The sequence below is a fragment of the Solea solea genome, chromosome 18 (genome assembly GCF_958295425.1).
Source record: "Solea solea chromosome 18, fSolSol10.1, whole genome shotgun sequence".
In the NCBI taxonomy this organism is placed as follows: Eukaryota; Metazoa; Chordata; class Actinopteri; order Pleuronectiformes; family Soleidae; genus Solea; species Solea solea.
Window position 1 is genome coordinate 3,133,145 of NC_081151.1, and position 12,362 is coordinate 3,145,506.

At 41.2% G+C, this 12,362-nt stretch overlaps 2 protein-coding genes across 3 annotated transcripts in view; both read left to right on the top strand.

Annotated features, from left to right (window-relative positions):
- Positions 1 to 788: 788 nt before the first annotated feature.
- qpct (glutaminyl-peptide cyclotransferase) lies at positions 789 to 7,050 on the top strand. Its single transcript, XM_058615444.1, has 7 exons — positions 789 to 967; positions 2,551 to 2,697; positions 2,908 to 3,189; positions 4,564 to 4,731; positions 5,083 to 5,182; positions 6,488 to 6,604; positions 6,691 to 7,050. Exons 1-7 carry the CDS (start codon positions 839 to 841, stop codon positions 6,894 to 6,896), a joined length of 1,149 nt encoding a protein of 382 aa, XP_058471427.1. The 5' UTR covers positions 789 to 838; the 3' UTR covers positions 6,897 to 7,050.
- Positions 7,051 to 9,832: 2,782 nt separating this feature from the next.
- LOC131444470 (connector enhancer of kinase suppressor of ras 3-like) overlaps positions 9,833 to 12,362 on the top strand; it is a 45,314-nt gene continuing 42,784 nt past the window's right edge. The window contains exon 1 of one of the 2 annotated variants that reach the window (XM_058614803.1): positions 9,833 to 10,123. In XM_058614803.1, the coding sequence (XP_058470786.1) occupies positions 10,072 to 10,123 (52 nt within the window). In that variant the 5' untranslated portion in view covers positions 9,833 to 10,071. The remainder of the gene's footprint in view (positions 10,124 to 12,362) is intronic. The other variant, XM_058614804.1, reaches the window with a different exon arrangement.

Sequence of the window (12,362 nt, forward strand, 5' to 3'; positions counted from 1 at the left end):
CAAATGTCCTCACAAAGTCTAAATGTCCTCACAAAACAACCACAAAGGTTGTTAGGTTTGTTTGACAGTTGGTCCTCACATCATGTGTAAACAAATCCAGGTCCCCACAACATGTGAAATACCAGCAACACACACACTTGTTTTTATACCTTAGTGAGGACACAACGTGGACATAATGCATTCCCTAGCGCCCTAAACTAACCTTAACTATCACAACTAAGTGCCTCATCTGAACCCTTACCCTAACACTAACCTACACCTAATTCTAACCATAACCCTAGAATTAGGTCTTAACCCTGAAAAAGCCCTTTAAAGATATGAAACACATACTCATAGTCTGGTTTCCATTACTTCAGAGGACATTGCTGTACATTAATTTCCTGGAGTTTTACTCTAACCTTAACTCCAACCCAAAACCACACTTAACCTTAACCCTTACCTCACCCTAATCATACAGCATGTCTTCAACTTTAATGTACAAATGAACGTTAAGGGGTCTTTACTTGTTTGTCGCCATACAGAATTCAAGTCCTGTTTAAACAGACTTAGGTCCCCACAACATGAGAAATACCTGCACACACACACACACACACACACACACACAGCTTAATGCCTCTGCATTGACTTCATTAATTTGCCTTGACAAAGCTTTATTTAACCAATTGCATGAGGATTTTTATGAGTGTTTAAGCCAGATGAGGTCCCGAGGAGGTAACACACACACACACACACACACACACACGGTGACGTGTTGTTGAGACCTGCCTCCTGCATTCACATGGTCAGAATCAGATGCTCCTTGCACGGCAGACGAGAGACTACTCACACACACACAGGAATGTGGAGAGCAGCCATGGCTGAGCGGAGCCGCTACTTCTCCTTCTCCTCAGTGCGCGTGCTTTCCGCCGTGGCCGCCTGCGTGACACTCATCCACTTCTCCGACGCCATTCCCTGGACTCAAGAAAAGGTAAATAAATGAATGGAGAGAGAGTGTGTGTGTGTGTGTGTGTGTGTGTGTGTTGCTGTACACGCTGTGTGTTTGTGAATCATGGTGTGGCTGAGCCTCTCTGCCTGGCTCACATGATTGCTTTGCTTTAAGTCACAATTATTTTTGGAATACCAGTATGAATGAGTGCACACATATCCACACTTTTATTTTTAAATAGAAATATAATGAATTGTTTGAAAACTTTGTTGTGATCTCTGCACGTTTCCTTTTTAAAAATATTTCTTTATAAAATACAGTGCAGTCTCCATATTCAGCTCCTATACAGTGTATAGGTGTATATGATGAATGTCATATAGCGCTGTGTATAGTATATACAGCGCTATATGATGACATCCATGGTGTTCAATCCATCCTCTGCACAGTTCTTGTTGTGTACAATCTCCTGGGATGCACCTGGGTATGCCTGACCACTAATGTCCCTCATTTATGTTCATCTTACTTACCCCTCTCTTCTCCTTTCCCCGTTGCTATGGCAGCACAGCCATCATCATCATTGGTCCTCCAATTGCAGAGCTTGATATTTATAGTCCTTTAAGTGGACCCCCCCAACCCCATAACCCTCTCTGAGCTCAGTGGAGCCCCAGCTCTTTAAAGGACCGCCGCGTACTTGTGACCACATAATGATAACCGTTGTGTGCACTGCTGTAATTACATGAGTCAGCCAATAGTGGTATGTTGTTGTCTCATATTTTCTGAAACAGGAATTCATTTGAAATGAACAGACGTTTTAGACATTACTTCTGCGATTTCCCTCGATGATAAAGTTCCTTCTGAAAACTTACCCCCCACTCCTCTGGAGTAGCTCGTGATCACTGTCTAACACAGGCGTTACCATTGTAGTCGTTTATGAAGCAAAAATGCTAAATATATCGCGGTAACTTCAGTATCTTGTGGATCTGGACTTAAATAAGTGTTTTTTTAAAGGAGGTCTGGGCTTAATAGAAAAAACATGAATTGATGAATTGAAAAAACCTGGATTTATAATGAAAATAGCTCAACCTTTGATTCTTATTTTGACCACGTCCATGTTTAAGCACTGTACAGCGAAATAGACACACACACATGCATTGACTTGTTGTTACCACGACAGCAGCTGACCTTTGAGACCAAATAGGGGGAAAAAAAGAGCCATGGTATAGCGATGGATCAATATGTTTGTTTTTCATGAGCACACCGGACTGACACACACACACACACACAGCTCCTCCAGCTATGAATCCAAATCCATAGTGCGTTGCCCGAATCGCACAATCAAGCTGCTTCTTCTTCCCACAGCAAAAGTGAAAGCATGTTAATGTTAAATAAGGTAACGCTCTCTTCAGGTGTGCAACTGAAAGCAGCTCAATCACCGTCACTTCACCACAAGCCCATGTGTCTCTCACTGAGGATGAGGAGGTGACTTCAGTAAAACACCAGATTATCACAAGATTTGAATGAAAATACTGGGTTCTGTGCATTACTACTGCATGTGGGTGAAACACAGTACAGAAACCATGTCATGGCAGACACTGAAGACAGACTCTGTGTGTGTTCCTGTTCAGCTCCAGCACCGAGCCATCACGCTAACACAGGATGAAATCCGCACGGCGCTGTCTCACACCGATCTGGACACGATGTGGCAGAGCTACCTGAGGCCGCTCCTGATCACCAGGTACCCGGGCTCTGAGGGCAGCCGCACTGTGCAGGAGGTGAGAGTTTCTTTATAAGAACCTGCAAAGAAAAATGTTAAAAAGCAAAATAACGTGTTTTAGTTGCAGCATCATGGCATTTTAATTCATTTATATATTCAAAAAGCTCATTCTTTTCTTGATTTGCTACTGTGAATCATAAAAGAAAAATAGATGTGTGCAGAAGTCTTCAGTAATATGTTTATGTCTGTGTTCATCTCGCCTCTCCAGCATATCAAAACCACCCTCGGTTCCCTCGGAGCAGGCTGGGAAGTCACCGAGGACAAGTTCATGTCACAAACGCCCTACGGCAGTCGGCCCTTCACCAACATAATCGCCACCCTCAACCCGTCGGCCAAGCGCCGCCTGGTTCTGGCCTGTCACCACGACAGCAAATATTACCCGCCACAGTGGCACGGGGTGGAGTTCCTCGGTGCCACAGACTCCGCAGTTCCCTGTGCCATGATGCTGGAGTTGGCACGAGCTCTGGATGAAGAGCTGAAGGATCAGAAGGTAGCAGTGACGTCGTTATATATACTACAACTGAGCCTATGTGTGTTTCTGTTAGGAGTGTGTGTGTGTGTCTTAGTTAAAGGTAGCCTCTGTGTGGTTGTGGATCACAGCTGAAGCATACGACAGCAAGCTGTGGAACAGCAAAGCCAAACGTGTGGTAGGCTGGATCTAGAAGCAATCATTTTAAGCTGAGGGGAAATGAGATGGTACCTATGGAGCATATTTCTCTGACTGGTTATTCTATAGGAAGAAATCAATGATTGGATTTTGGTGGCGATCTGGAGCCATAAACTGAGCAGCCTTGGTGGAGGCCTACTCAGTCTCAGTGTTTTGTTTTGATCCAAATGACTCGCGAAAACACAGGTCGTTTGTGTTAGTCATATTCTGTGGTGCAATGATCCTTTAAGTTTTTTATCAATGGGTGACATTTTAAAAAGTACACAAGGAAGTTAGTTATGAGGAGATTGTTTTCAGCAGTGGATAGGAAAGTCTTCATGTCAGGAGGATGTATAATTTAATTCGATTTTACATTCGATTTTGACCAGTATCGTATTGATACCAATACTGACCGATACTGATTCCCATCCTTAGTCTGTTTGATCTACACATGATAGTTGTTACATCTTCCCCACTTTTTATTGAAACAAAATTGCCATGGTTTAAAACACTTAGTATTCACAGAGCTTGCTCCCCTGAACGCTCCCTGTGTGACAGCAGGAAGACAATGACAGGGCGTGAGACAGGCGACTTCAGCTGTCTGTCACAATGCTCGCAGCCGGAAGAGTAGGAATCCCTCTGAATACAAATACACGAGTTACAGTCCTGTACTGAATGAAACTCATATTTCATGTGACGCCACCCAGGGTTCTCCAGTTTACTTCCACATGTGCAAAAACAGGCAGAGGTTAATTAGACTCTCTAAATCAGGCATGATCCTTTATTATGTTATTATGACTATATCTGAGTCCAGATGTGATAGATAGGCAGATTTTTGTCATTTTTTTAACTCCTATGTGACTTAGATTTGGTTACATTTGTATGTAACTATTAGTGTTTAAAGAACCGTTTGCCCCGGAAATCTTCACATTATCAAATGTGGCCCTCACTAAGGTTAAGGTTTGAGTGAATGTTTGTTCTGTCTGTATGTTGCCCTTTTGCCCTGTCAGCTGATTGGTTAGCCTCATGTAGAGGATAAAGTGGTCGACAGTGAATGGATGAATTTGTGGTTTTCTTTTCCCTGTTACCCTAATGCCACTGGAGGGCAGCAAAACCCTTGGATTGAAAGTGGCACAGTAACAGTTCATCACTCACTCACTCACTCACTCACTCACTCATCCTCTACCTATCGTTTTCTATTTTCCCTCCCAAAAACAGAGCTCCAGCTCCAAACTGACCCTGCAGTTGATCTTCTTTGATGGAGAGGAGGCTTTTTTCCACTGGAGCCCCATAGATTCCTTGTACGGCTCTCGCCACCTGGCCCATAAGATGGAACACACCCCTCACCCAGCCGGGGCCACAGACACCAACCAACTCCACGGCATAGTATGCAGTATATCACTTCTACTCATCCTTAAACTATAGCTGACATTAGTTGAATCACACTGAAGATTTATACAGATGTTGCTATAGGAGCTTTTGGTGTCACGATATCAAACACTGTTTATTTTACAGTCTATGATAACAAGGTGTCTAGGTGTTAATTGGGATATACAGTGTTTCCCCATCCTAGTCAGACTGAGATAGTGCAACAGCTTATCAACACACGGAGACATTCCCGCGTGGACAGGCACAGATAAATCAGACGGTATCTAGTGTCGGTTTATCATAACGATGTGAGACAGCTCGGCAGCATCATTCACACCCTTCTTCCCTCTTCTTCTTCTTCTTCTTCAGGATCTGTTTGTGTTGTTGGACCTGATTGGAGCTGCTGAGCCACGCTTTGGCTCTTATTTCCCCAACACAAAAGTCTGGCTCTCCAAACTGCAGAACATTGGTAGACGAGCAAACATTTTTACTGTTACTGTAAAGACTGTGTGGGTCTTTTTGCTTGTATGCCATCGTACCTACATTAGTCACATTACAGACAGTTATCATTGAGTGAAGGTCATTGTACCAAATGTGCTGACAGTCGTGTTGTGACTGCACTGTAGACCACACAACATCTGTGTTTATTTCAATATTATCTCCATATTGAAATGTCTAAACACTGGACTTGTGTTACACATTTTGCCAACTCTATATTTAGATTATCCTTAACAATGATTTAAACTTCAAGCGCACGGTCCATGTTATTTCTGTCCTCCACAAGACGAATGTGGCAACTTTTCAACACTTTAGATAGATATTGTTATTATTTAAGATTAAAAAGGAAAACTCCAGACATTAGAAACAAACACGGGAGAACGTCACGTTTGTGCACTCTCAGAAATGATTATTCACGGCTGTAATAATGCAGTGGACAAATAACCCAGACAGAGTCTTATAAGTGCTGTTACTCAAATTAGTAAAATTAAGAAGTGTCAGTACTGTGCTCACTAGAGACACTTGATTAAAGACTCTTAATACCCCTTTATAAAAATTGGCTGCTTCAATAATACACACCAAAAAAACAAAAACTAAACAAAGGCAACATCTGAATATAAATATTTCATCAAATTTGGCTGCTAGTTCACGTTATCACCACTTTCTGTCCAAATTTTTAGTTTTTTTTACATTAGAACAGAAATAGGATAGATTATCTTTGTTGCCATTGTAATATAAAGGGGAAGGTACACATTTGTTAGCTTCTTCCTTCTCCTTTTTGAACATGTAGGGAACTTTCATTTATCTAATTCAATTATTTTCTATGAGCAATTTCATGTGAAAAATGCTTTATCTGTGATTCTCATGTTCAAAATAAATTTCATTTCATTCATTCATATCCATCCATCCATCCATAGATTTTCTCCACATTTATCCGTACAAGATAAAAGGCAGTAAAAATATATCCTAAAACATAAAATGTCTTGCTAAATATAACAATAAAAATACAAATAGACTCTAAATAAAAAGGTTAGAAATGAAACACATGAACAGTCAGGCATCAATATTCAGTATTATTGCAATATTGCACAATCAGTTTCTTTAAAACAAGAGATAACACAGTATCTAGTAGAACTGAATACTTCTTTTTAAGTTATCTTTGATTAGAAGGCAAACAAAAAGAAATGGTGTGTTACCATGAATAGAAATGTGTATTTCTTTGGATTTTAAGAACGTCTTGGCTAATGTCTTTGTTCTCCTTCCAATGCAATCTCAGAAATACGTCTTCACTTAATGAACCAGCTGGAGAATCATCCTGACCGAGTGCAGTATTTCTGGCCTGAACATTCCCTTGGCCGCGTAGAAGACGATCACATACCATTCCTAAAAAAAGGTACACACATACACACACGTGTAGAAACGACAACGTGTAACGCATCAAGTCTGTTGTCTGATTCCCACTCTGTGCGTCTCTGTCAGGCGTGCGCGTCGTCCACCTCATCCCCTCCCCCTTCCCGTCAGTGTGGCACACGTTCGATGACAACGAGCGGAACCTGGACCGCTCCTCCATCCAGAACCTCAACAAGATCGTACAGGTCTTTGTCCTGGAATACCTCAACACAAGACCGGCCGTCCCTCCAGACCCCTCAGACCCCTCAGACCCACCGCCCCCTTCACACCCATAAAGAGTCCTGTTCATTCCCAGCATGCAACTCTGTGTCTGTTAACGTCTCACTGTAATAATATTAGTGATATTTTATAGACTGGCATTTAAATACCAGCAAAAAAAAAATCATATGAAATATGTTTCATTTTGATTAAAAAAGATGTTTAAGTTAAGATTTGTCCTATGTGAGTACATATATACATTATATATATATATAAGCATTTTCTAGTGTGAACAGCAAACAGGATCATCTGTGTGTGTGTGGTTTCTTTTTTAATTACACTGCTTTCAGTATATCAGTCGATAAATCATGACCACGAGCTGTTCAAGCGCTACTCTGTCCTTTGTATTCACTATTCTCCGAGCATTCGGGCACGTGTTCTATACGAGTTGCAATAGGAACACAATCTTAAAACTGACTGTTACCAGAACGTGCTGCAAAACAAAGGTGGCAACACTGTCTACCACAGTAAATCTGTTCAATGTATAAAAAAAGTAAACCTGTCAGTGGCAGGAAGTGGGTGTATTTGTATTATCACAACATATTTAGGCACTTCATATCCTGTCATCTAAGATAGTGAAGTGGATAACTTCCTGTGCTGATGTTTCACATGCCTGCCTTTGTTTATACGTCTGCAGCGGCCCGATCTTAACGCAGAGCCCAGAATAATACACAAGGCCAAAGCTGGACTTCCTGGATTTGGGAGCAGAATAAATGTCAGCTCGGAATACAAAGCAGGAAAATGAAGCTTGGGCGCTGTGACAAAGAAAGGTGACCTTTTTGTATGAGGAAGTGTGGACGTTTCTTTTCTCTGATTGATCTCATACTAAAGCAAAAATGGCTAATGCCATTCGTCCACCTTCCTCCTTTAGCTCTCAACCCCCTCTCTTGTTGCTCTCAGCCTTGAAGCTCGGGCCCTCTCCTCCTAAGTAGACCAAACAATCCCTCCATCCCTCCGCCTCACCTCAACAACAATCCCATGATTCATTTAATCCCACCAGAGAGGACCTCCCCTGAATTCCACACCACGCAAATCCTATTCACTCGCATGAGAAGTGAACGTCTGCTGGGGTCAGAAATGTTTATAGCGTACCGTGTTCCTCTGTTTTTGATAGAGACTAAAGGTTTTACTTCTTCAAAGCCCCATTAGTCAAGACAGGTATGTGCTGTTTGCACATTTTTCCACTCAACTGAACCGAAGTGAACTGAACTGCATCTCAGCAACAGTTTCCCCCGCTGATTTCTTTATTTAATACCACACAGTTTTTTTTGTTTTCCGTCTCTGCCAAGTCAAAGTGCCGTGTTACCGAGCTCCTGTCAACCTGTCAGTTATCATTAAACCGGCTCAGGCTCAGACGTTAAGTCTCATTTAAGTTGTTGAGTTGAAATGATTAAATGACTTTAATTCGGCAAAGTGGAGGAAAGCGGCATGTTGGAACAAGGGGGGGGTGGGGGGGGGTATTCATATTTTTTTTTTTTTGTTTTGTTTAGCCTGAAAGCAAAGTGATGCATCACCCAAGACGTTTAATAACAGCTGAGCTTTAATCTGCAGCTGATTACAGTGCGGCGTGTGTATAGTACAACAGCCTCCAGCTGAGTCATGGGAATGGTTGGGACTCTCCAGTGAAAGGTATGTTTCAGACTGTTGAAAAAACAACAAACAAGGAAGGCTTCATGTAAAACAAAAATAATAAAGGCATGAAGCTAATACTGAGCACAATTGCAACACCTAAACAGTGTTAAAAAGCCCCATAGTAAAGTAGATGTTTTACTTTATTTACCTTTCTTTTCTTTTCTGAAACATTTTAATAAACATTGTAACAGATGTGCTTGTTTTAATGGTTTTCACTTAATAGTATTTAAATGACAATATCATTGTTATTGTCATATATCGCCAGTATTGTAACTTTAATACAAAATTCACAGAGGACACATAGAGACTAGCAGAGCCAGGAATTTAACCTGTTGAAAGACAGCTCATCCTACCACTAATCCACCATGACTCAATCCTTACTCTTCACTTTTTTTTTAATACTTTTACTTCTAAAACTTGAATATATTTTACATCAGAAAATTACTTTTGACACTTAAGTACAGTAAATGTCATATATTTATACAGAAAGTGATTTTCTGGTTACATACTTGTACTTTTACTCAAGTATCACCTTTCAGGTACTTTACACAAGACTGGATATCGCATGACGATAACAACAAGGAAAGTATACTTCATCCAGTTAGTTATGTTGTTGTCCAGCTATATTCTAGTTTCATTATTAAACTGGTGGATTAGATAAAATCAGCAAGTCACGAGTCCCCGAGGAATGTGACCTCTCAGCCTACTACTACACCAAAGCACCAACAGAGGGCAGTGTTCAGTCACTGTCAGTCAAATGGACAGGGGGAGAAAAAGTTGACATTAAGCTATTAACACTGCAAATATAATAATAAAAATATATTGATTTTATCTAAGTTTTAAATATCATCACTGCCCATCCATGTATTTTAATTACTAGCATTTACAGGCTACAAAAGTACGAACTGATATTGAAATGTCAGTTTATAATGATTAAAATCGTGCTGACAGGCTGAGTGTATATTAATCCATGTGTATCCATATTTTTTCAGGAGTGACTAAACACAGTGTTGAGTTTACACGCCTCCAGTTTCAAACGAGGGCGGCGAACACACAGAAACTACCTACTAGCTTACGCTGCCTTCAAGTGCTCCATGTAAATCCATACGTGTTATGCACATACAATTGTTAAAAACCACTAAACACTTACATTTTGGTGTAATATTAATAAAAAGGAAAACAACAAACTATATCAACCACTATGTGTTGTTTTAACTGAGCTGAAAAGCAGGTTCTTTCAGTGTGTGCTAGCTCAGGGCTAACTAAATCTGGTTTTCCGAGGGTAACCGGCAGCACGTGAAGGCAGCACGGATCTCGGACCGGGAGCTGGGTGGGTGAGGAGCTGCGTCCGTGGGGGATTTCACTTCACATCCACCTCCACTCCAGTCATGCGTGTACACAGTCGTGGAGTGAGTGGACACGAACAGGCGAGCGGCACCGAGCAGTTACGAAGAATGTGACAGCACTTTTTCCTCTTTTTTTCCCATTCCTTACGTGAAAGTTTAGCGCAGCTTTTTCTTTCTTCTTTTGTCTGTTAAAAATATTGTGTTGGAAGAAACCATGGAGCCGATAACGAAGTGGACGCCGACCCTAGTAGTGGAGTGGATGAAAGGTAGGCTGTTCGGTGGAAGTTTCTTATTTTTGACATTAGCACAGTAGCAGCACAGTAGTTCCTCTCGCTTTTTCTCCAGCTAGTTTCGTAGAAACTGCTCCTGTGTGTCAACACGCATACCTCCTCCACAACAATAGGATTCTGCGTGTACGTCTACTCTCACTTTACTAAGTTAATTACACTCAGCTGTGTTGTCTTTTCTTTAATATCACTATCACTGCTGCTCTATGTCACTCGTTTATTTTAAAAACTATCTTTATTCGTGTTTGAACTAGTGAAGAATGACAGCGTTACTCTGGCTGATTTGACCTTTTTTAATGAAGCAATGCTGATATATAATTAGGTTTAATGACTACATTCTGAATCAGATATTCAGATGACGGTGTTTCACACGAGTTGTTATCAGAAAATGCCATACTTGTTCTTGTTTACATGTTTGAAATGTGACATAAAGTGCTGTGTATGGTTAACCTTTCACCATTTGATAACATAAGTAATGTTGTTGTTTTGTAGTTAGATACACATATATGGAGTATGGGCAGAAGACTCCATCATTCCCATTTACTAATCTAAAAATAAATAATAAGCATGTTTTGCAATAGTTTTTTTTGCTTCGTATACATACCTTTTTTTTTGTTAAACCCAGAAAACTCCACATATACTATGTGATTATTTATTTATTTATTAAGGTAATGAGAAGATGCTGCTCACATTACTATCGGTCCATAATGTAGGAAGTCATGAGATATATAATTTGATTAACACGGTTCACTGTACAGTCAGACCTGTGTTTTGGTGTATTTCAGGGTTTGACACCCCATAACAACCCACGCCTGACATGTATGCTCACTATGTTAATGGCCTTGTTACTCTTTGAACCCAGGTTCAGTCACAGCATAGGTATGTCTAGTGAGGTAGTGAGGGACACCAAATGGTATTTGAAGTATGAAGTCGTCGCAGCGCTATCATTCCCCAACATAAGCCGGTGAAGTGTGTCTGTATTCGACTACAGAGGCTTTTAGTTTATGTGTGTGACTAAGCGGTTTGTCTTAACTCTACTGTCACATGCATTTGTGACTCCTCCCGAAACAAATCATAGGTGATTTCCTTTTAGAGTATTTATGTCATGGCAAGCACCTCTGTTGTTGTTTGGCACTGTGACAGGGTTGGTGTTCCTGCTGATTGAGGCATGCCCCCCCCCCCAGGTGCGTGTCTATAGTTCAGAGCTAAAGGGGATTGTGGAGGGGTTAGTGTCAGTGTGTGCAGGGACAGCAGCTCAGCCGAGGCGTGTTTGGATGGAGGATCAGTTGTCTACACGGGCCCCAATGCCATCCGTGTCCTGAAAAACTGACTCGGCAGATTTCTTTGCAGCCACTGGATTTGCAGACCCCTGTCAGACTGACATAATAGGAGTGAACTCGCTGAAATGACAGTAGAACATTCGCGGGATTTAGAGATGAGCCCTTGCGACACTCCGTACCATATTGTGGTTAACGGCTTAGTAGTTTAAGAGATGTGGAACGACTGTATTGACTGATGTTGGTGAGGACTCGAGGTTGTAATATCTGTGTCAGACACGAGAAGTGGTTTTGAGCCATTGCTAATGGGATGGTTTCCTATATCCTCATCACATAAACTTGCTTCATGGACATTCTGAACACAAGGTTAGCTTGCAGTGAAACATCCATTGCTTTCATTAGTGTGTTACAGTGGATATTCAGCAAAGTGGACGATGCGTCATGACACGGTCATCCCCGCTGAAACTTAACTTTCCTTACTGTGATCCAGGAAAGCTGAATAGTCATTTGCTTCACTTAGAGACGCCGTCTATGGGTGTACACCACAATTGCTTTGCGAAGAATTTGACCTGCAGACACGGCAACAAAACGGATGGAGCTTCCAAATGAATTTCAAAGTGCAGTAGTTCTTTATGACATCAGAAACGAAACTGTTTTACATATCACACTGATCGGTGCAGCTCTGTGCAAGGCTAATGTAATTATTTTCTTTATTTGGAGTGTGTTTATGCCATAAACAAGAGGATCAACAGTTGCTAACTCCATGTCCATGGAAGGAAAAAGACCTTGTTGTGTCCTTGGTGAACACTGTACAGCACAGAACCCAAACATGGCATATAAGAAGCCACAGATGTTGTGTGATTGAAGATTAAATGTGTAATCCTCCTTCCTCCTTACCCAAGACAAGAAGATCAAAAACCCTTGTTGAGAATAGGGTCATG

Bases quoted from the DNA above. Each gene is read 5' to 3' on its own strand.
- qpct (XM_058615444.1), top strand. From the start codon at position 839: ATGTGGAGAGCAGCCATGGCTGAGCGGAGCCGCTACTTCTCCTTCTCC. The intron at 968-2,550 runs GTAAATAAATGA...GTTCCTGTTCAG, and splicing joins TTCCCTGGACTCAAGAAAAG to CTCCAGCACCGAGCCATCAC. The intron at 6,605-6,690 runs GTACACACATAC...CGTCTCTGTCAG, and splicing joins CATACCATTCCTAAAAAAAG to GCGTGCGCGTCGTCCACCTC.